Source organism: Cydia splendana, chromosome 27, assembly GCF_910591565.1.
Source record: "Cydia splendana chromosome 27, ilCydSple1.2, whole genome shotgun sequence".
NCBI lineage: Eukaryota > Metazoa > Arthropoda > Insecta > Lepidoptera > Tortricidae > Cydia > Cydia splendana.
The window spans coordinates 3,224,040-3,248,880 of NC_085986.1; the positions used below are offsets into that span (position 1 = coordinate 3,224,040).

The window sequence follows — 24,841 nt, forward strand, 5'->3', positions numbered from 1 at the left end:
TGAAGGAAAACATCGTGAGGAAACCGGACTAATCCCAATAAGGTCTAGTTTACCCTCAGGGTTGGAAGGTCAGATGGTAGTGACTTTTGTAAAAACTAGTGCCTGTGCCAATTCTCGGGATTAGTTGCCAAGCGGACCACAGGCTCCCATGAGCCGTGGCAAAGTGCTATGATATCGCATCGCATATTAAGAAAATTTATTGCCAAACCTTTTTACACCTAGTTTCGATTTCTATGACTCTTGAAATGGACGCCAATGAGCGACGTAATTGTTAAATGAAACAGTCGTCATGAGTTAAAAACATTAAGTAATATTCTCTAGCCGCCCTTACGTCAAACCTTGCCAAGCAAAATTAAATTTTAATTCTGTCAAAACAAAGTTCAAATTAGAATGGAACAGGAGACCTTTTTATGGGTCTCTGGGTGGCTAGAGGATAATCCCTAATCTGAACGGGAACTTTCTAAGTGGAAACATTTTCTCATGAAAGAGGAAATTTTGAGAATGTACTGAAGTTGAAACTTATACATTGCTAACCCCTATGTTGTTATGCGGGCTGTAGGTACACACTCGTCGAGAGACCCCGAGACAGCTCCGAAAACGAGTCATTCCTAGAGTCATATTTAGTCGATTCCTAGAGTCATATCTAGAGTAATTCCTAGAGTCATTCCTAGAGTCATTCCTAGAGTCATATCTAGAGTCATATCAAGAGTCATTCCTAGTCATATCTAGTCATTCCTAGTCATATCTAGAGTCACATCTACATAGAGTCATCCCTAGAGTAATATCTAGAGTAATTCCTAGTCATATCTAGAGTCATATCTAGTCGAACCTAGAGTCATATCTAGAGTCATTCCTAGAGTCATATCTAGAGTCATTCCTAGAGTCATATCTAGAGTCATATCTAGAGTCATATCTAGTCTCTTCTCGCCTCGCCGTTACTCGTCTCGTCTCGCCCTTCTTCGATTGGATCGGAGCGGTGCCAAGACTCTCGGCGAGAGGCTCTCGACGAGTGTGTACAGCCGACATTATTAAGTAACACTTAATTCTAACGAAAATAAATAAATATACATACTGGTCACATTTTCACCATAATTTCCGCACACACAACACAATAGAAAGATAATAACTTTCATTTTAATTTATTTTACACAATTCATGGCGTATTCGTCCAACTTTCCGGTCAACTGAGTCAAGACTGAACGTTTACGTCACAGGTTATCATACATGACTAATTGTACAGGGCAAATTACATATTATCCTTAAACTACTGTGTTTACCCCATATATAAATACAATTGAATAGCTCGGATTATGGGGCTCCCCCACGCCAATGATCTTCTATCTGAATCCCTTACTTTTTTGTAGCTTATCAATCTTATCATAACAACAGCAACGGCTTTAAGCAATATACCATCCTATATTTACTTCAAATTTCATTGTCTTCGAGATATTTGGCATCAAAATTGAAAAATTTTAGGTTAAAAACTGGTTTTTTTGGCCATAACTTTTGTGTTAATTAGTTTAAAATTAAATTCCTATATACGTTTTACGAGACGTCAAAGACGAACCCAAATAAGTAGTTTTCGTATTGTAAGATCCTTCACAGCAATCTAAAAAAGTGTTTTTTTAGACAAATCATTTATCTTTCAAAAAATCATAAAATATAAGTATTCATTTCCTTCAAAATCCGGTAGACAAGAATGAAGAACCGATAGCCGTTTGTCATATTGTGGAAAAGTAGGAAATACGGTTCAAAACTTGTCAAAAATCGATGAAACCCGCAGGTAGCCCCTCTTCTTTCCGCCATTGCTCAACGCGACAACATTTCTATCTTCACCACCTAGAAGGTTGACAGTCCTCAACTGTGCGTTTCTCCCGAAACTTCCTGCTTCGCACAGCAAAACTGTGGAATGAACCCCAGATCTGTCCCAGCGGAAGGGTGCCCATAAGGCTGGCTATATTCCCACGCTGAATAGCTATGCCTATTCTTTGGCCTAGGAATGAGCCAGCCCTAGAGGGTCACCCGTGGTTTCAAACAGTCTTTTTTTTTAGGCCCTGAAAAAGATTCTGAGCCTCACGACTCCACAGCCCAGGGTTTCTACCGCGAATGCCGCAAATATGTGGTTGTTTGTAAGACCTGTACCCTGTTTAGCAAAAGCTTGTAACTTGTAATACAAGTGGAAGTCCCTTTCTAACAAAAGCTGTCAAAAATGGACTTCCACTTGTATTACAAGTTACAAGGTTTTGGTGAACGGGGCACAACACCATTTAATTTTAATAATAGTTTATAAGTTATGTTATTTCATTAAAAAGGCAATATAGGCTGTAAGTACTTGTAAATAAACTAGTATTTTTTTTAATATCCTGATTTATACATAAAAAAAAAGTTTATTAGAAAATACAACTAGTAAATTGACATAAAACCTTCAAAAAGCTTTAACCTCCTTTAAGTACATTGACATGCCTGCCACTAAAAACCGAAAACGACATTGACGTTTCAATATCTAATATTATCGTACATTTTATCAATTTTATAAGTAATCGGATTGATAAACTTATGAGCCGGTATTTTGAGGTGTTATATATCGTAGGATTTAGTTGGTAATCATGATTTTACGTGAAAATACGTAAGAATTACGTAATATATGACTTTAGTGGTATGAATGGTGAACTAGTGACATTCAGCTGTTCAAAAGAAGTTTTAAATATTGAGGTAAGAAAAAACGATATTACAAAAAAATAGTTACAAAATTGTACGGCTAGCACATCTATCCGTTAGTCGCAAGTCGCGCACAAGAAGTCGTATTAGAGCGTTTCATATTATCCGATCCTATATTGAATGTCGGATAAGACCGCAAAGAAGTGAAAAGTTTAATAAGCGCCTTTTTTATTTATTTATTTATTCATTGTTAACCTTAATATTATTGAAAAGATAACCTTAAGCCAAAATACTTGCCACAGGGCAGCAGCTACTAGCTGCTTGTCTCTAAGGATCATCCGACATCCGATATCGGTTCGGACAATGTGAAAACTCTCTTATCCTTATTAGAAAGATGTGGATGGTATTTAAATCACATTACCATGACATTTAGCTTACGACTACTCCGCCAGAAAGTGCGAATATCGGTACATGTATGAATATGTACACATGTAAATACATAAAATGTCGTAAGCTCAACCGTAGCGTCAAAACTAGTAGGCCGATTTCGTGAATGAGGAGTCAAATCGATCAACCACCAAATAGGCGTGAGTACATATGTAAGTAATATGAACTATGAAATCATGGTTCTAAATTTTCCCGATTGCTGCAAAGTGCAACCCCAAAGGAAGACATGATTTAACACTGTATACAGTGTGGAAAGATAAGTCGGGCTCTGGAGGGAAACTGCCTTAAATCCTAAAGCTGGCTCATTTTACTTAAAGGAGACATTCCTTTATTAAAAAAAAAAAAACAAAACTGCATTCAAAGATTTTCTAAAACTGGCTTGCCTCGCCCGGGACTCGAACCGACTAAAAATTCCAAAAAATAAAAACTCTCTTTTTTATTCTACTGGTCGATACAGTTAATGTCAATGATAACATTTCTCCAAGAAACATTAGGTCTTACACTCGTCTGTCGTACAAAATATCCATAAAATGTAATATTTAGTACTTAAGATTTTTTTTGACAAGCCAAATTGAAGAAAAAAAGAAAAATAATTTGAATGCAGTTTTGTTTCTTTTTGAAAAATAAAGGAGTGTCTCCTTTAAGTAAAATGAGCCAGCTTAAGGATTTAAGGTAGTTTCCCTCCAGGGCCCGACTTATCTTTCCACCCTGTATACCTAAGTATGTGGTTGAGTATAAACTGTGTTGTGTGTAACACCATATCACCAAACTATTTAGCCGACTTTTGTGTATGAGATGACAATGGATTCGTCTGTATGTCCAGTGTTAAGATGACTGGTATTTTAAACGATTCCCATACAGCCTGGCCTTATATTTTTTAGGATAAATGGTATTAACCGTTAACTTATTTTATTACGCAATGTAGGTTAGAAGCAACATAATTTCGATTCTCTTTTTGTATTTTTTCCATACCAGAATCAAATAATCATTCAGGCAATTGAGCATTAAGGAGGCTTGAACTTGGCAATTTTATTGCTTTTTAACCCTTTACTTTGCAATGTAGGTTACATTTAATTCAACATAACTTTTGACCCTTTTTTGCATATTTTCATACTTTTTCCAACGTTTTATTTGTACTTTATTTACCTGTAACTAAAGATAATTTTTCGCTACAAAATGCAATACGATAATGGAAAGAAATGTGTATATAGACTCTAATATTTACAAACTTACCATGTAACCTGCTCCACCTATCTCCAAAGTGCCGATTCTAGGGCACCTAAGAAGCCCTACATCGAGGGGTCGCGCAGGTTACACCGATGCTCTAGTTTTCTATAATTCCGTTCAAATCCTAGTGTTTTACTGATTACGGTTACAACAAGAAACAAATATCAAGTACAGTCACCTGCAATAATATGTTACTCTTCGAAGGCCGCAAAAATATGTGACACGCTCTTATGACTCTACAAATAAGATTGTGTCAGATATTTTTGCGGCCTTTCTGTGAACATATTATTGCAGGTGACCCCTCCCTCCGCGTCTGTCTGTGTGTTTGTATGTTCGCGATAAACTCAAAAACTACTCAACGGATTTTCATGCGGTTTTCACCTATCAATAGAGTGATTCTTGAGGAAGGTTTAGGTGTATAATTTGTTAACCCGTGCGAAGCCAGGGCGGGACGCTAGTCTAAACTAAATCTTATGTATAAAACAGGCGCGTTATAGCAATAATATTTAGGGTTCCGTATCTCAAAATAGGATCTCCGCTCCGCGTATTGTATTGCTGTCGATTCTCGTTAATATTTGTGCCACAATGTATTGACCTATTTTGGGTCGGTAACACTAAACTAAACGGTTTGTTATCGTTAAAATGTTCGCAAAATTTTAATGTACGTAAATAAAAAAAAAACGTAATTTTATCTCTTGTTTCAGAAACCCATATCCGCCATGTTAAAGAAAACCCACAAATAAGAACCCTCTCTGTTGTATCTGGCCGCTGTGAACGATTGAAGAATCCAACATGGCGTCTTGTGTGAACGGACATTTCGGGAGTCAGGAGTACGTGCCCGTGGCTGAGTTCTACGCGGACAAGTCCGTGTTCGTTACGGGGGGCACGGGCTTCATGGGCAAGGTGAGGGGACACACACACACACACACACACACACACACGCACGCACGTACACTCACACACACACACACACACTCGCTCTCACTATCACTTGCACTGTCATTCATTCTCACTAACACTCCCAACACCCACTCTTACTCTCATTCTCACTTTCATTCACCGTAATTCACAATCACACTCACAGTCTCACTTCCACGCTCATTTTCACTCATACACTCACATACTCTCAACGAAGAGAATTGATTGTAATAGAGAGGTAAAGTCTAAGAAAAAAACGTGCCCATTATAATATATTTCAAACTCGAAGGATAGGATGACACCTGTCATCTCCATATAATTTGTGTCGCTTAACTTCAAACTCGGGTAAATCCATTCGACCCTCTGAGCCAAGATCTACCCTATTACCTTTTCTTAATACCAAAATCGCATAATCTGACAGATGTATTTACCCGAGTTTGAAGTTAAGCGACTCATTTATAACCTAAAAAAGCCAAATCTCGCTAAATTGTATTGAAATGACAGGTGTCATTGTCATTGAAAAATATTATAGTTTGACATCCAAAACAGATGGCGCTGTACTGCGCCGTGTATTTTGCGGTCACTGAATTGTCAAACGTCAACTTTTGACAATCAGAGTTACCACAAAATGTATAAAGCTGTACAGCGCCATCTCGTTTACCTGTCTAAGGGGTTGTGCACAAATCACGCGAGGTGTTTTTGGCTACTTCTTGACCCCCCCTCCCCCTTGGTGATATTTGGTGAGGTTTTTGGCTACCCACCTCCCCCCACACAACCTCGCGTGTATTTTTTATGATTTTTTTTCATTTGACCTAATTTTAAAATAAATAGTATTGTATATAGAAAATCTTGTTTGTTTTTTCTATTTTCGTTAAATAGATTCGCTATTTCGAAGTGCAGAGTGTTCAGTCTCTTTGAAGTTACTTGTCAAATGTACTCTTTGGTTTAGTTGATGAAATATAAACACGTCAGTCAATAAAGTCATGTTATAATAAAATTACGTTTTCTTTACAAAAATAATATAGATATTCACAAAAATAGAGTAAACATGGTCCAAAACGAACCGGATAATTAAAATAAAGAGAAACAGTGAAGTTGTGTAAAAAATTGTGCAAATTATATTTACGTATTTTAGATAAATTTTCGAAATTCACAACGAACATGTCGACAGCCGAGAAACTTATAAGTCTTATAGCACTTCAACAAGACAACTTAGAAATAACAGAAAAGGCACACGTGAATTTCAAAAAATCACCAAAAGAAAGAATTACTTTAGGATACGTACAAGGACGTTTAGAAACATTGGAAAATAACTACAAAGAATTCAAAACCATCCATCAAAGATTGATTACCGGCGTTTCAAAGGAAGACAAATGCAAATTATCATATTTTACGGAAGATTTATATGATACCTTTGAAGAACGTTATTACACGTATAAGGGTGAGTTAAAGACAGTTTTGCAGAAATTTAATGCCGAAATAAAGGACAATATAGAAAATAGTTCAGGCATTCAAACGTCAAACAGTGAGATAAAATTACCCCGAATCACTATACCGACATTCAGCGGTGAGTACACGGAGTGGCAATCTTTCCACGATTTATTTAACACCTTAATTCATAAAAATAACTCGCTAGATGATGTGCAACGCATGCACTACCTGAAAGTTAACCTGAAAGGTGACGCAGAATACCTATTAAGACAATTTTCGATTACCGCCGAAAATTACCAACAAGCATGGAGTATTTTGAAGAAAAGGTACCATAACAAAAGGTACATCGCAAATTGCCATTTTAAAAGGTTTTTTGGCCAGAAGACAATTGTCAAAGAATCAGCCACTGCTTTGAAACAACTGCTCGATACGTCTGTAGAATGTCTGAATTCTCTCAAAAATCTCGGTTTACCAATAACTCAATGGGATGCCATTGTAATTTACATCATCATTCCAAAATTGGACCCTGATAGCCATAAACATTGGGAAGAGTTGATAAATGGCGAAGATTCATCAGTGTTTCCAACTGTCGAAAGATTGAAGTCGTTCCTGGAAACTCGGTTTAGAACTTTAGAAATGGTAGAACCAGATAACAAGAGTTGGAAACCAGCCGCTCCAAGGACGTTTCATGTCACAGCCAGCGATGCTTGTTTAGAGATACAATGTGCATTTTGTAAAGAAGACCACTACATTTTCAGTTGTAAACAATTTGCAAAGCAACTATTAGATGACAGATACAACTTTGTTCGAGAAAACAATCTCTGCTTTAACTGCCTCATACCCAATCATGCAGTGTGGCGATGTAGACAGAAGTCGTCATGCCAAGTGTGCAAGAGACGTCATCATTCTTTACTGCATCGAGATTCAAAACCGACAGAAGAAATGCAAGAAAACAATAAAGTTGACACGACCTTAGATGACTCAAAGGTAGTTGCACACGTTAGACCAAATGAAGACGCAACTGAGAAAAACATTATGTTAGCTACAGCGTTAGTAGATGTAGCATCGAAGTGTGGACAGCCGCAAATGTGTCGAGCGTTCATTGACCCAGGATCCGAAATATCCTTCGTCGCAGCTCGAGTAGTCGAGATGTTAAACTTGAAGAAAACAACAATTAGCGGAGTAGTCTCAGGAATTGAAGAAGGTAGCGTGTGCATAAAAAACAAGGTGGAACTACAAATCTCGTCGAGGTATGAGCCCGATTTCGTCGTCAAGGTAAATGCATATGTACTTAAATCTATAACTCGTAGTTTACCAGCTAGGGAAGTAAATTGTGAACCGTGGCCTCAACTTGATGATGCAAAGTTAAAGTTAGCTGACCCTACCTTTAATATTCCGGGTAGAGTTGATATTCTTCTTGGTGCAGATGTTTATGGCAAAATTCTTGAATCTGGGCTTATGAAGGGACCGGGCTATTTAGTAGCACAATATACACGCCTAGGTTGGATTGTGACAGGTGACACTAATACAACTTCTTCCAGACCTAGCAAACATGCGAGCTTTCATGTTATCCGTCAAGTAGAAGACGACAACAATCTTTTGAAGAAATTTTGGGAGGTTGAAACACAAGGTTATACAAACATGAAGGGATGGTCAAAGGAAGAAGAATTATGCGAAGAAATTTACAAAACAACTACAACGAGAGATGACACTGGAAGATATATAGTGCACTTACCGTTGAAAGAAAGTGTGGAGGATACGGTGAAATCATGTGGAGAGACCAAACAGCAAGCAACCTTGAGATTCAAACAGCTGGAAAGGAAGTTTGAGAAAAATGATCATTTGAAGAAAGAATACGCAAAGGTCATACATGAATACCTGGAATTAGGGCACATGAAGAGAACTAAAGTGGAAGACGATGCTGCAGCAGTCTACCTTCCTCATCATGCTGTTGTCAAGGAAACTAGAGACACTACGAAGGTTCGTGTGGTTTTTGACGCTTCAGCGAAAGGCTCTCGTGGCATCTCGTTAAACAGCGCTATGATGATAGGGCCCACACTGCAACCGGGCTTACGAAGTCTAGTAATTCGCTGGAGAGCTCATAGAATCTGTGTGATTGGAGACATTGTTAAGATGTACCGACAGGTGTGGATGACAGACGAACACACAGACTTACAGCGGATTGTTTGGAGAGATACACCTTCTGAAAAAATAGAGAGCTACAAATTACTTACTGTTACATTCGGAACTGCTGCTGCACCTTATCTAGCTGTTCGGACACTCAATCAATTGGCCGATGATGAAGCACACACTTACCCACGTGCGGCATCGATAGTAAAAAACAGTTTCTACATGGACGATTTAATGACCGGACATGAAGATAAGTCTGAAATTAAGAAACTGTGCCAAGATATTAATTGTCTGTTAAAGGCAGGCGGGTTTGAAATGCAGAAATGGTCAAGTAACTCTGAAGAGCTGCTCGAGTTTCTCCGAAACGGGAGAACATGTAAAGAACCTGAGAACAAAATTGAAATTAAATTAGACAAGGTTATAAAGATATTGGGACTTACGTGGGATAGAAAAGAGGATGTATTCAAAATTACAGTAAACTTACCAAATTCTAGAATCCCGACAACGAAGAGACAGATAATATCAGAAGTCGCAAGTCTGTTCGACCCATTCGGATGGTTAGCTCCTGTAATAATAACAGCCAAGGTGATGATACAACGATTATGGCTGTATAATCTGAGCTGGGATGATGAACTGCCACCCGAAGTTGTCGAGGAGTGGCGAAATTACCGAGAAGAATTAAGTGAACTTCAATCAATACAGATACCACGTTGGATCAAGATAACTTCTCGTAGCAAGGATATTCAACTTCATGGTTTTGCGGATGCATCATCAGTTGCATATGCAGGTGTAGTCTACCTTCGAGTGACAGATGAAAATGATATTATACACATTAGTATGCTTGCAGCAAAAACAAAAGTAACACCTTTGAAACAATTGACTATACCAAGATTAGAGTTATGTGCTGCGGTATTGACAGCGAAACTTCTAAGAGAAATGGCAGATTTATTACAGGTTTCGATGGACAATGTATATGCTTGGACAGATTCAATGGTAGTGTTGTCTTGGCTACAGTCTCAACCAAGTCGATGGCAGTTATTTGTCGGTAATAGAGTATCCGACATTATACAACTTATTGACCAAGACAAATGGAGACATGTTCCGTCAGCAGACAACCCAGCGGATCTCGCTTCAAGGGGTGTAAGTTCAAGAGACATGGCGGACAGTGATATATGGTGGACGGGACCTAAATGGCTTAGATCAGAGAATGTAGATTTTGAAAGAATCAAAATACCAAGTACTGACCTCGAGATGAGAAAGACGTTTCATGTAAAATTGGATGACAACCCAGTTTGGGAAAGATTCTCATCTATGTCCAAATTGAAGAGAGTCTTAGCATGGTGTTTTAGATTTCTAGATCATACTCATAGCTCAAATAGAGAAAGGTTTTTGACAGCCGCGGAACTCAATACTATCGAAAACAGATGCATCCAATATTATCAATGCCTGGTCTATGATCAAGAAATAGAAGATCTGAAAGAAAACGGTAAAATAAAGAACAAGAGCTCCTTAATTAGTCTCGGACCTTACTTAGATGAAAATAACTTATTACGAGTTGGAGGGCGGCTTAATAATGCACAAATATCAGAAGACGAGAAGCACCCTATAATTATTCCTTGTAAACAACACATAACAAGATTATTAGTAAATGAAGCTCACATAAAAAACATTACATGGTGACATACAGCAGATGATGACATACCTGCGCAGCAAGTACTGGATAGTAAGCTTGAAATCAGCTGTAAGACAAGTTACAAGAAATTGCAAAATCTGTATTATAGACAAAGCAAGAACACAACAACAATTAATGGGTCAGCTTCCTGCTTCAAGGGTTACATCTCATCGCGCCTTCTTGAATAGTGGTGTCGACTACGCTGGACCTGTATAGTTGAAGACTTCGAAAGGGAGAGGTTATAAGACTACGAAAGGTTATATCTGCTTATTCGTTTGCATGTCTACGCGAGCTATTCATTTAGAAGCGGTTACAGATCTTACAGCACAAGGATTTATCGCAGCATTTAGAAGGTTTGTTGCCAGGAGAGGTCACTGTGCTCACCTTTGGAGCGATAATGGTACAAATTTTACAGGAGCAGCCAAAGAATTAAAGGACATGTTTTCCAAAGGTAAAACAAACATAGCAAGTGAAATAGCAGAACTGCTAGCTAACGATGGAACTACCTGGCACTTTATTCCACCAAGAGCACCAAATTTTGGTGGTTTGTGGGAAGCTGGTGTGAGATCGATGAAAAAACACCTCAATAGAGTAAGCAGTACTACAAAAACGACATATGAAGAAATATCAACATTATTGGCTCAAATCGAAGCGTGTTTAAATTCTCGACCTTTGTGTAAAATGGACGAAACATTAGCAACATTAAATCCACTAACACCGGGTCATTTTCTAATTGGCGAACCGTTAATCAACGTACCTGGGATAAACTATGAAGAAAGAAATGTGAATTTGCTTACTAGATGGCAGTTCATACAAAATAGAATGCAAGATTTCTGGCGTAGGTGGAGAGTGGAGTATCTTAACACTTTACAACAACGATATAAGTGGCACGACACTGTGAAGTCTCCCTGTATTGGAGATATTGTTATTGTCAAAGAAGATATGCCTCCAGCCAAATGGCTATTGGGTAAAATTAAGGAGCTACATCCGGGGGCGGACAGTTTAGTCCGAGTTGTTACCCTTCAGTGTAAGGGTGATAATGTCATTAAAAGACCTTTATCCAAATTAATTTTATTGCCAAGTAAAATGACATAGACCGCTATAGGTTCATGGTGGGCGGTTAACTTTGCAATACCATAAAGAGGATTTATTGTTATCGCAATAAGCTGATTGAATTCTTTCTTCTAAGCTAGGTACTTTATGTGTATTACATGACCAATATTGATCAGTTACAAATGTTATGTTGTTATTTTACATGAAATGTATACTAAGTTGAATATTTCATTTCATTAGGATTTGTGACAAGAGTTAATTGCTATTTATGTTAATGTTTTTTTTTTTGACAGTAAGTCAAAGCTATTTAAGTATAAAATAAGTATTTTGGTGGGCGGTATGTTCAGTCTCTTTGAAGTTACTTGTCAAATGTACTCTTTGGTTTAGTTGATGAAATATAAACACGTCAGTCAATAAAGTCATGTTATAATAAAATTACGTTTTCTTTACAAAAATAATATAGATATATTAGATATTCACAAAAATAGAGTAAACACAGAGTGAAGATTTATGTTTAACGCAACGAGAAAAAGTATCTAATCATGTGGTAGGTTTTTTGTTCTTAGTTTCGTTCACTGTAGAAAAATACACGTGAGGTTTCCTTATACCCCCCTCCCCCAACGTGATCTAACGTGATTTTTTCGTGACCCCCCTCCCCCTATCGAACCTCGCGTGATTTGTGCACAAGCCCTAATTCGTAGCACGAAATTGTCTTAGATTTTACGTATCTTACTCAATCAATGTATCTTTGCTCTCACTCATGCATTCACACTCACTCTCACTCTAACTCATACTCAATCTCACCCGCACTCTAAAAGGAAATGATAAGCCTAATTCCGCTATTGGGGTCCGCTTGGCCACTTAATCCCAAAAATACAATTGTTTTTACACACATTCGGTATTCGCCCACTAAATGCTGAATTTAAAAGATGACTAATTGCTACAATAGTAGTCATATTTTACATCCCGTTTTCAAATAGAGATGATGTAATGCTAATATTTTGGGTGCGTCCCACGAGATATAACTACTTAATATATAATTTCATATTAATAACGTTCACAAGATATAATGAACGTTTGCTATAACATCAAAATCAATATTTTTATTAGGAATAACGGTCATTTAACATAATACTCATTTTGTATAATGATTTTTTATATAACACTCAAATACTATAAATTCAGTTTGTATAACATACATAACGTATATCGATCATAGTATATACTATCTTTTAGTATAATGATTATAAAATACAATAGCGTATGATATACTAAATAGGTTATAACTGCTGCCCCTATACAAAACAAGCTGTTGCCAGAAAAGTAGCTTAGGTTAGGTTAGAACTGCGACCTCTACAGAAAACAAACTGCTGCCAGAAAAGTAGGTTAGGTTAGGTTAGAACTGCGACCCCTACAGAAAACAAACTGCTGCCAGAAAAGTAGGTTAGGTTAGGTTAGAACTGCGACGCCTACAGAAAACAAACTGCTGCTAGAAAAGTAGGTTAGGTTAGAACTGCGACCCCTACGGAAAGCAAACTGCTGCTAGAAAAGTAGGTTAGGTTAGGTTAGAACTGCGATCCCTACAGAAAACAAACTGCTGCCAGAAAAGTAGGTTAGGTTAGGTTAGAACCGCGACCCCTGCAGAAAACAAACTGCTGCCAGAAAAGTAGGTTAGGTTAGGTTAGAACTGCGTCCCCTACAGAAAACAAACTGCTACCAGAAATGTAGGTTAGGTTAGAACTGCGACCCCTGCAGAAAACAAACTGCTGCCAGAAAAGTAGGTTAGGTTAGAAATGCGACCCTTAAAGAAAACAAACTGCTGCCAGAAAAGTAGGTTAGGTTAGGTTAGAACTGCGACCCCTGCAGAAAACAAACTGCTGCCAGAAAAGTAGGCTAGGTTAGGTTAGAACTGCGACCCCTACCTACACAAAATAAACTGCTGCCAGAAAAGTAGGTTAGGTTAGGTTATTCTATACGAGCATTATGCATTTTGGTGTTAGATGTATTGAGTAATATACATTATAAATCTGAGATATTATGAACGTTATACATAATGATTGTTATATACAATGATATTATACTTAAATAACGTTATACTTAACAAAAATAGATATTTTGATGTTATATCTAACGTTCGTTATACACCTTGAACGGTATACAAAACAAACTTATACAATATGAGCGTATATAATATGAATATTATAGTATAAGTTCTTATGTCTTATATTACTTACCCTAATATTTTTAACCGACTTCAAAATTTTAAAGGAGAGTCTTAATTCATCGGGATCTTTGTTTTTTAGAGTCGTGTACCAATAAGGATCCCTTATGGTACGACTTTGTCCGTCTGTCTGTCACATAGTTAAATATCTCGAGAACTACTTACGTTATCGATTAAAATTCTATACCTATTGTTATGAACAAGGCTAACCCAGACTCGTTGAAAGGGTTTTTTTTTGTATATATATTCCCCATTTCTTGAAGACGGTTATATTTGATAGTAATAACTAGTACATTTATTCTCGAGCACTTTTTGGTGAACTGTTTGGTAGAACTGTTAATAAATAGTATAAATACCATTTATTGATATGCCGTGGGAAATTTCCACCTGAAGAAATATCGGCAACACCTCACACCTCTGTATGGGAATATTGGGAATCGAAAGTTTCCATTTCCAAAATGAAAGCTTCCTTAATGTCCTATGAAATCTTTTTAAAGTTTCCAAAAAAAAATTCAATTTTTTTTAAACTTTCCGCACGTCTATAATCTTGCAAAATAGTTTAAGCAAATTTGCACCTTATCTCTAACTGCTTACGTCTTATTTTCCAGGTGCTAGTCGAGAAGCTGCTCCGTAGCTGTCCAAAGATCAAGAACATCTATCTTCTGATGCGACCGAAACGGGGGCAAGATGTGGCATCTCGTCTCACTGAACTCACACAGTCACCGGTGAGGGAAATTAAGCCTTAAGTTTAATGCAGTAGAGTTGCTTTTAGATCGGGTGTGAACATCTGCTGATGCGACCGAAGCGGGGGCAAGACGTGGCATCTCGTCTCACTGAACTCACACAGTCACCGGTAAGGGAGATTAAACCTTATGTTTAATGCAGTAGAGTTGTTTTGGATTGGGTCTGCTCAACCCTATCAGTAATAAAATTTAAGCCTAGAAATAAATTAAAAGTAGGAAAAATTACTGTATTGTGTGAGACTTGAACTATATTAATTTCGTTTAGGATAGTGCATCGTTAATGGTGAATTTCCAATATGACTTGGAACTCCGATAGTGGTAGAAGTGTAAGAGTCTTATGTCAGATGTCGCTAATAGGGTGCCTTCCTAGAAGGCCCATATGGTGGGAATATTTGCAGTGTTGGGTAAGGTTCAGATGACAGAGCACTGGGATAGTACTCCAGTGGCCGTGAGTTCAAGTCACACCCAAGACAGTATTTTTTCTTTTTTTAATGTATTTCTAAGCTTAATAGCATCGTTTGCAGACGTTTAATGTTTGATACAAAATTAATTCAATAAAATTTAGCTGTTTCAGTTATCATGCGGTTTTCACCTATCAATAAACTGATTCTTGAGGAAGGTTTAGGAATATAATAGATAAGTAAAATAAATAATGAAAACGTCTATGTTTTCAGCTGTTCGAGACATTACGGAAAGAACGGCCGTTCGAGCTGAACAAGATTGTGCCCATCGTCGGCGATATAACGGAACCCGAACTTGGAATCAGCGTCTCCGACCAGGCCATGCTTTGCCAAAAGGTAGGTCATATAACTTATTCCTTAAGGGTATATTTGGGGAAAATTGGTCCATGAAAAGAGTCCCTTTTTCTGCGCATTATGTGTAATTTTCCCTCATGTCCCAATTTTGCCCACTGAATTACAAACAAGTAGCTATTTTTAAATAAAATCGTGCCCAAGGTAGTTCATAAACCATAAACCATGGGTTAATATTTTGGGATTTTTTCCCTATTTATAGACCTCCTTTTTCTATACAATTGAGTCCAATTTTCTCCCGTTTTCCTTTTTTTCTGATGAGTTACAAGAACGTTTACGTTTTCGTAAAGAAAAGAGATAGTGCCTGGCAAAGGTTCTAACATCTTGTGGCCTAAATCGAAAATCTAATTAAATGTATTTTGTTTTAGGTGTCCGTGGTATTCCACTCCGCAGCCACAGTGAAATTTGACGAGAAACTCAAACTGTCGGTCACCATCAACATGCTTGGCACCCAGCAGCTCGTCCAGCTCTGTCATCGCATGCTCCTTCTAGAGGTAAACATTCTTCTAGAGCTACACTCTTCCACTCCGCCACAGTGAAATTCGACGAGAAACTCAAACTGTCGGTCACCATCAACATGCTTGGCACGCAGCAGCTCGTCCAACTATGTCATCGCATGCTCCTTCTAGAGGTAAACACTTCCACTCCGCCACAGTGAAATTCGACGTGAAACTCAAAACTGTCGGTCACCATCAACATGCTTGGCACGCAGCAAGTCGTCCAGCTCTGTCATCTCATGCTCCTTCTAAAGGTAAACATTCTTCTTGAGGTAAACACTTCCACTCCGCCACAGTGAAATTCGACGAGAAACTCAAACTGTCGGTCACCATCAACATGCTTGGCACGCAGCAGCTCGTCCAGCTCTGTCATCGCATGCTCCTTCTAGAGGTGAATATTCTTCTAGAGCTAAACTCTCCCTCTCCGCCACAGTAAAATTTGATGAGAAAGTCAACTGGCCGTCACCATCAACATGCTTGGCACGCAGCAGCTCGTCCAGCTCTGTCATCGCATGCTCCTTCTAGAGGTAAATATTCTTCTAGAGTTAAACTCTTCCACTCCGCCACAGTGAAATTCGACGAGAAACTCAAACTGTCGGTCACCATCAACATGCTTCGCACGCAGCAGCTCGTCCAGCTCTGTCATCGCATGCTCCTTCTCAGGTAAGCATTCTTCTAGAGTTAAACTCTTCCACTCCGCCACAGTGAAATTCGACGTGAAACTCAAACTGTCGGCACCATCAACATGGCACGCAGCAGCTCGTCCAACTCTGTCATCGCATGCTCCTTCTAGAGGTAAACATTCTTCTAGAGCTACACTCTTCCACTCCGCCACAGTGAAATTCGACGAGAAAGTCAACTGTCCGTCACCATCAATATCGTTGGCACGCAGCAGCTCGTCCCGCTCTGTCATCGCATGCTCCTTCTAGAGGTAAACATTCTTCTAGAGATAAACTCTTCCACTCCGCCACAGTGAAATTCGACGTGAAACTCAAACTGTAGGTCATCAATGTCATCATCAACATGCTTGTGACGCGGAAGCTAATTATAGAGGTAAACGTTTTTCTTTTCAATAAAACTGAATTGACAAAACTCCCATGTTAACCCTTAAAAGTCCAATAGAAACCCATATTATGGGCTACGACATAGCACTACTACGTAGCGCAGCATTGACCCAATGCTCAGGGGGCCGATTTTTTTAATTTCGAGCGCTTGATTTCGACACTCGAAAATCTGTGCAAAACGGCGAATTAATATTTTTGTAATACGAGCAATAGAAATTGGGAATCTAGTGGTATTGACCACTTGTTTTCAATTCTATTAGTATAATTTAAATGTCTAGTACCTAGTGGAGGTATACTGAACGGAGTCACACGAAATTGAGCGCTCGGAATTCAAAAATCGGCCCCCAGGAATGTTCTAATGTAAACAATTTATTAATTAGAACAAAGGAAAACAAGTTGAATTTTCAAACAGAACTTTAGCCTAATATTTAACAACAAACAGTAACATACTGTATCAGTATTTGACCTGACATCACATCGCGTAAATATGTCGCTTAACTTCAAACTCGGATAAATCCATTCGACCCTCTTAGGAAATATCTACCCTATTACCTTTACTTAATACCAAAATCGCATAATCTGACGGCTGGATTTACCCGAGATTAAAGTTAAGCGACTCAAATGTGCTATCTCACTTAAAAATTGGCTTGACTGTATCATAGAGAAATATAGTAAGAATAGAGTGTTCACTCCATATATCAGTTTTGGTACCAAAAAGACTATTATTTTTGGCAGTCGACCTCTAGCATCGAGTAGCGGAATTATCAGTACCGCTACTTGATACTAGACTTCTCTAGTGTCGCGACTCACGAAAATTGTATTAAACAACAGTTCACAACTAATACTAAAAGCAAAAGGAGTTTAAAATAGAGTTCCGGTTAATCTGGTTATAATATGAGCTGAAAATTGATGAACATTAGATTTTTCTGTCGCTGCAACATCTATTGTCAAGTAGCAGTACTGATAATTTCGCTACTCGATGCTAGATGTCGACTACGAAAATAATAGTCGTTTTGGTACTAAAACTGATGTATGGAGTGAGCACTCTACGTATTTTTTTCTCTATGACTGTATGCATATTTGCATATTAGTGTATGTAATAAACTGCCATACTAACCAGTTTCACGTTTACATTTCTTGTACTCACATCGTAGGTTCGCAAAACCACACATACTAAATCTATACGAATTCTTGGAAGCTCTCATTATGATTACAATCTCCGTAAATTAAAATAATATTTATTTAATCATGAACAGAATGATGTTATTTAAATTAAACTGAAACTAGAGGCCTGCCCTGGTTTCGCACGGGTTACCCTTAACAAATTACACACCTAAACCTGCCTCAAGAATCACTCTATTGATAGGTGAAAACCGCATGAAAATCCGTTCAGTAGTTTTTGAGTTTATTGTGAACATACATAATACATACAGACAGACGCGGCGGCGGGAGACTTTGGTTTATAAGGTGTAGTGATAATACCTCAATAATTTAGCCAATGTTCAGTCACACTAATTATTCATTAAATTTATTTTTTACCCTCAATTTCAGGCCCTAGTCCACGTCTCGACTGCATACTGCAACTGTGAGCGCGAACGCGTAGAAGAAACGGTATACGCGCCTCCAGCGCACCCTGAACACGTTGTCACCCTGGTGCAGACCTTACCAGATGAACTGGTGGATAGAATCACTCCTGATCTCGTTGGTAAGTGTGAGACAATCTTTGAAGCTAGTGAAAAAAGGGTTTACGTACCTCCAGCGCACCCTGAATACGTTGTCACCCTGGTCCAGACCTTACCAGATGAGCTGGTGGACAGAATCACACCTGATCTTGTTGGTAAGTGTGAGACATCCTTTGATGCTAGTGGAAAACCGGCTTACGTGCCTCCATCGAACCCTGAACACGTTGTCATCCTAGTGCAGACGTTACAATACAATACAAATACTCTTTATTGCACACCGCAATAAAAGAAGACAATACAAAAGAAAACAGAAATACAAGCAGAGGTAGACAACAGGCCGTTACCAGATGATCTGGTGGAAAGAATCACTCCTGATCTCGTCGGTAACACCCTTTGAAGCTAGTGAAAAACCGACTTACGTACGTGCCTACAGTGCACCCTGAACACGTTGTCACCCTGGTGCAAACCTGGCCACATGAACTGGTGGATAGAATCACACCTAATCTTGTTGGTAAGTGAGGAAAACCCGTATGAAGGAGACTGTCCAGGCAGATTTTACAACAATAATTTCGATGTTTGCTGTTTCTGTCGCTGTAAATTCTTTCTGACTTTTTTAATCCCTCAAAGTCCTTTTTTTTTTCAGAGCCCACTGTGTCCCACTGCGGGGCAAAGGCCTCCGCCCTCTTTTTCCACTCTGTTTAGGGCTATATAATCTGGACAGCCTCTAAAAAGGAGTCCAAGTTATCCCGCCATCGCCGACGAGGTCTGCCGGATCCCCGTTTAGACTTGTGGGATCTCGTGGGGTTATAGATGATATGATGTTGTTGTACGAAGCAAAAAGCTATTTCGTCACAGGGGAGATGGTCTTCTTAGCATTGGTTTGCAATCCATCTAGGAGAAGTATACTCCAAAATAAAACTAGGAATGGTTATAGTTACCGTAAGGCCCGAGTAGGGTCCAACCTGAAATATGCTGCAGATTCTGCAGCCGACCTGTCTCCACACGTATTGGCTCGCCGTCCTGTGGTATAAGACAGTGAAGCCGAGAGGGTAATGCAGGTGCTGGGAATCCCTGCGTTTCCTTAATTCCGTCTCAGGCGGTGTAATGTATGTTACACCATAAATCGTCTGCAATAGACGCAAAGGCCAATGAGTGACGTTGATGATGATCATGTTTTTTTTTTGCAGGTGACCGGCCGAACACGTATACATTCACGAAGGCGCTCGCGGAAGACATGCTTATCAAGGAGTGTGGCAAGCTGCCTGTGGCCATCGTTCGGCCGTCCATCGGTGAGCACAACTATTATACTGATTATGCAACGATTTGGTGAACTAAAATGTTCGTTATGCAACACTTACTCAATATATAGAACAAAAGACATCAACGAGCTTCTAACCCACCAGAGCTGCACTTCGTTTCTCCGGGACTTAAGTTGGTAACAGTGTTTTATGTTAAATTTAGAAAACTTATTGTATATAGGGTAATTCGCCAGTAACAGGCCACTGTTAGTAATTGGCCACCCTAAACTAAAAATGAATTTTATTCACCTATAAACAGAATTAATTTCAGTATAATGTTTAAATAATCCTCTTTTTAATTTTTTTAAATAATGTTTTTAAATTTCGTGTTTAAAAAAAAAAAAAAATAAAAAAAATGTTTATTGCCAAAAAAACGAAATCTTACAGTATAAGTACATTATAGCTTATAATAGACAATTATTAGTACTAACAAGTTTTACAAGTGCAGGACAGCCTTTCTTTTGGTACATAGGCAATCAATTTCTACTGCTGTTACCTCGTATGTCTTTTATCTTGAATTTTTTGTACTTAACCCAAAAACATTAAATATTGCCCATTTTGATAATTCCAGTCACAAGGCGGACACGCCATACATCAAAAATTATTTGCGCTTAATATGTGTGCGCGGCACGTCTGTACACGCGTCATTGTGTATGTGTGGGTAAGTCGCTCTACTGAGAGCCGAGGACGCCAGAAGTCCGCCAGATTCATGTCGCGGCCAGTCGCGGGGCGAGGTAATGCGAGTCGGGGCGGGGCGGTGCGTGGCCGTTCTGTATGATAATACTATTACTTATTCTGTGTTCCAGTGCTGTCCTCGCTCCGAGAACCGGTCCAGGGTTGGGTGGACAACTGGAATGGGCCGAACGGCATCATTGCTGCCGTCGGCAAAGGCATCTTCAGGAGCATGTTGGGCACCGGGGCTCGGGTGGCCGACCTGGTCCCTGTGGACACTGTCATCAATCTGATGATCGTGTGCGCGTGGAGGACAAGCCAGAGACGGTACAACTGTTCAGATAACTCTAACATTCATTATACAACGATTTAGACAGCTATAATATTCATTATATGTATAACGATTTAGGGAACTATAATAATCATATATGCACAACGATTTAGTGAACTATAATTCACTATTCAACACCTACTGTGTTGGACAAAGACGCTCCTTTAGCCCGCACCACACTCGTGCGCGATTCGCGGCCCGAAGCCGCGAACGCGAGTGTGGAGTCGGATTCGCTGATCTGCGAAATCGACTCCACACTCGCGTTCGCGCCGCGATTCGCGCACGAGTGTGGAGCGGGCTTTAAATCCAACATTGTATTTCGTTTCTACAGGACGGGAGTAGCCTTAGAGTATAGAAACAATAGACATTTATTTAGAATATAAATCAGATATCTTCTCTGTGTCCTTGAAGTTTAAAAAATGTACCTATGTTGAGAATTGCACAATTAATGTTGCCTGATTTGGGTCTCGCTATAGATGAAAGAAATAAGTATAGTCGGTCAAACCAATTTGTCAGTCTGTAAGAACCAGGAAAACTATACTTAGGTAGGTACTCATCATTTTCTTTTGGGTGCTAGTACTAGTGTAAGACAAAGATAGTATAATTCTCTCTGTCTATGATTGAAATGAGACAGACCTTTGACAAACTATTTATAATAAAATATTTGTCCACAGGAATGACGGTGTGCTTGTTTATAACTGCTGCACTGGCCAGCAGAACCCCATCACGTGGCAGCGGTTCGTGCGGACCAGCTTCAAATACATGCGGAAACATCCCTTCAGTAAGTATACTTAAGATTCATTTTCAAACGATTCAGTAACTGTAAATACGACCGTTTTGAAATGACGTGCTCGGACGCGGACGAGCTTCTATGACGTTCGAAAATCAATCTAAAATGCATAGAGATGCGGTCCATTTTCGATTGATTTACAATAGTTACGGTTTGCTTGATGTAGGCGCTCAATGGTGTTAGGATGAGCTTCTACATTTGAAAATATGTCTTCAATGACTAAAGATAGGGTGCATTTTAGATTGGTAACGTTTAGTAGATCATCACGTGGCAGCGCTTCGTACGGACCAGCTTCAAATACATGCGGAAACATGCCTTCAGTACGTATACTTAAGATTCATTTTCAAACGATTCAGTAACTGTAGATACGACCGTTTGAAATGACGTGCACGGACGCGGACGAGCCTCTATGACGTTCGAAAATCAATCTAAAATACATAGAGATACAGTCCATTTTCGATTGATATCCAATAGTTACGGTATTGCTCGATGGTGTTAGGTCGAGGATTAGCAGTGCTTCGTACGAACAAAGAGAATATAGCGTATAGAGAGTTACTGTCATGGTAAATTATGTAGCCACAGTACAGCTTGGCAAAAAAGAGTAGAAATTAAAAAGTGGCAACACTGTAGAGTCGTCCCTTTCAAACCAATATATTTAAGAAAACGGGACGACACTACAGTGTTGCCACTTTTTAATTTCTACTCTTTTTTGCCAAGCACATTTACCTTTCGACAGAAGATTAAAACTGTTAGAACGCCATTTGACTTTGATCAGCATTATTCTTTCACTGATATGTGTTAATTTGTTAATATTAAAATTAACGCCATCTACTCGACTAGGCCAAAGGTTATGACGCCATCGCTAGAAAAAAATGCACCATACCCTTGACCTAGTGTCGAGTAGATGGCGTTAATTTAAATATTTAACAAATTAACACGTATCAGTGAAACAAAGGTTTTTGTTTAGCGGATTAGAATCGGAGACCTAAAAATCATTTGAGTAAATGCATAGTATATTAATATATGCGTGTCTCTCTTTTTGTTTCAACACAGATCTTTTTTGTATGTGTGAGTAATTTTTTGCATACGTATTATTTCTTCACCTCCCCGCAAAATTTGGCAGACATTTTTAGGGTTCCGTACCCAAAGGGTAAAACGGGACCCTATTACTAAGACTTCGCTGTCCGTCCGTCCGTCCGTCCGTCCGTCCGTCCGTCCGTCCGTCCGTCCGTCTGTCACCAGGCTGTATCTCACGAACCGTGATAGCTAGACAGTTGAAATTTTCACAGATGATGTATTTCTGTTGCCGCTATAACAACAAATACTAAAAACAGAATAAAATAAAGATTTAAATGGGGCTCCCATACAACAAACGTGATTTTTGACCAAAGTTAAGCAACGTCGGGAGTGGTCAGTATTTGGATGGGTGACCGTTTTTTTTTTGCTTTTTTTTTTTTTTTTTTTGCATTATGGTACGGAACCCTTCGTGCGCGAGTCCGACTCGCACTTGCCCGGTTTTTTAATGCAAATACGACTTAAAGCTAGTCCAGTTATGTGCCTATGTATGGTCTAGGTTAATTTCAGAGTTATAGATGGTCAAGCAAATCATGTCAGTAGAAAAAGGCGCGATATTCGAATTTTCTATGAGACGATATCCCTTCGCGCCTATATTTTTTTCAAATTTGTCGCCTTTTTCTAATGACCGCAGATCTGCTATATATATATAAGGCAACTGCGACATAATTTAAGGCTCTTTTTGGAAAGAGTAACCTATTGACTCCACTACGTACGTAGCCAATATGTTTTAGTGATAATCTTTATTTTTTCTCCAGGTGAGGTTCTCTGGTACCCCGGCGGCGATATCACGAACAACCGTCTCAAGCACTCCACTCTCTCGCTAATCGAACACCGAGCACCCGCCTTCGTGATGGACACCTTTGCGAGGGCCACTGGAAAGAAACCCATGTTAGTATGCAATTAGAGTTGATTTTAGATTGGCTGTGTCTTGGCTCATGCGACGTTTCTTAAGTTTTTAAGCGCCACTTCTAAATCGAACACCGAACCCCTGCCTTCGTGATGGACATTCGTGAGTGCCACTGGAAAGAAACCCATGTTAGTATGACATTAGAGTTGATTTTAGATTGGCTGCGTCTTGGCTCGTACGACGTTTCTTAAGTTTTTGAGCGCTACTTCTAAATCGAACACCGAGCCCTTGCCTCCGTGATGGACATTCCCGAGTGCCACTGGAAATAAACCCATGTTGGTATGACATTAGAGTTGATTTTAGATTGGCTGCGTCTTGGCTCGTACGACGTTTCTTAAGTTTTTGAGCGGAACTTTTTAAATAAGATGGAACTGAAAAAAATCCATACTAAAGACCCATTTACATGGTGCGAGTTTCTCGCCTCGAACGCACGATTATCGTAGCACGAGAAAAAATATAGTATCATGTAAACTAAACATACGATATCGTACCTACTAGAAGGAGCGATAATCGCCTCGCCTTTGATGATTGGATGTCTCCGTGTAAACAAGATTTTAATGCGAGAATCCTTTTTCGAGATTTTCGAATTCATGTTTGTTGGAGTGCCAATTTTATGTGTTTTTGGGACATTTAAAATGTTTTATTAATAGCCAAAACGCACAACAATATTTTTTATTAAAATTAAAAATAATGTGAGAAACAAGAAATATTTACTAAGAATATTGACAATATAGTGAAAATATTAGTAACTAACCACGTACTTAATTTGACAGGTAAAATTCGTATGAAAATCGGTGTGTGTGTGTGTGTGTGTGTGTGTGTGTGTGTGTGTGTGTGTGTGTGTGTGTGTGTGTGTGTGTGTGTGTGTGTGTGTGTGTGTGTGTGTGTGTGTGTGTGTCCTGGCGATAGTCTTTATTCCAGTATCGCATGACATAATCGTAGGCGAGTTTTTATTTCTCGCATGAGTGTAAACATTTTTATACGATAATCGCCTGACGGTTATCGCATACGATAATGTCATACGATTTCTCGCCCCAAAACGTGCAAGAAACTCGCACCATGTAAATGGGCCTTAAATTGTTGCCATGTTTAAGCATTTTACGTCAAAAATGGGACAGTTAAGTAGGAAGTGGCGCCCTCAATTATTTTCTACAATTTCTTGTCGCACTACGAGTATGCGTACTTAGAAATGTTAAAATAGTATCGGTTTT

General features: G+C 39.0%; 1 protein-coding gene across 1 annotated transcript in view; it reads left to right on the top strand.

Moving 5' to 3' along the window:
• Positions 1 to 24,841, top strand: part of LOC134803810 (putative fatty acyl-CoA reductase CG5065) — a 73,819-nt gene that overhangs the window by 36,982 nt on the left and 11,996 nt on the right. The window contains exons 2-10 of the mRNA XM_063776647.1: positions 5,037 to 5,235; positions 14,366 to 14,482; positions 15,175 to 15,297; positions 15,681 to 15,806; positions 18,425 to 18,578; positions 19,743 to 19,844; positions 20,660 to 20,852; positions 21,531 to 21,637; positions 23,479 to 23,611. Coding sequence (XP_063632717.1) covers positions 5,125 to 5,235; positions 14,366 to 14,482; positions 15,175 to 15,297; positions 15,681 to 15,806; positions 18,425 to 18,578; positions 19,743 to 19,844; positions 20,660 to 20,852; positions 21,531 to 21,637; positions 23,479 to 23,611 — 1,166 coding nt within the window. The 5' untranslated portion in view covers positions 5,037 to 5,124. The remainder of the gene's footprint in view (positions 1 to 5,036; positions 5,236 to 14,365; positions 14,483 to 15,174; positions 15,298 to 15,680; positions 15,807 to 18,424; positions 18,579 to 19,742; positions 19,845 to 20,659; positions 20,853 to 21,530; positions 21,638 to 23,478; positions 23,612 to 24,841) is intronic.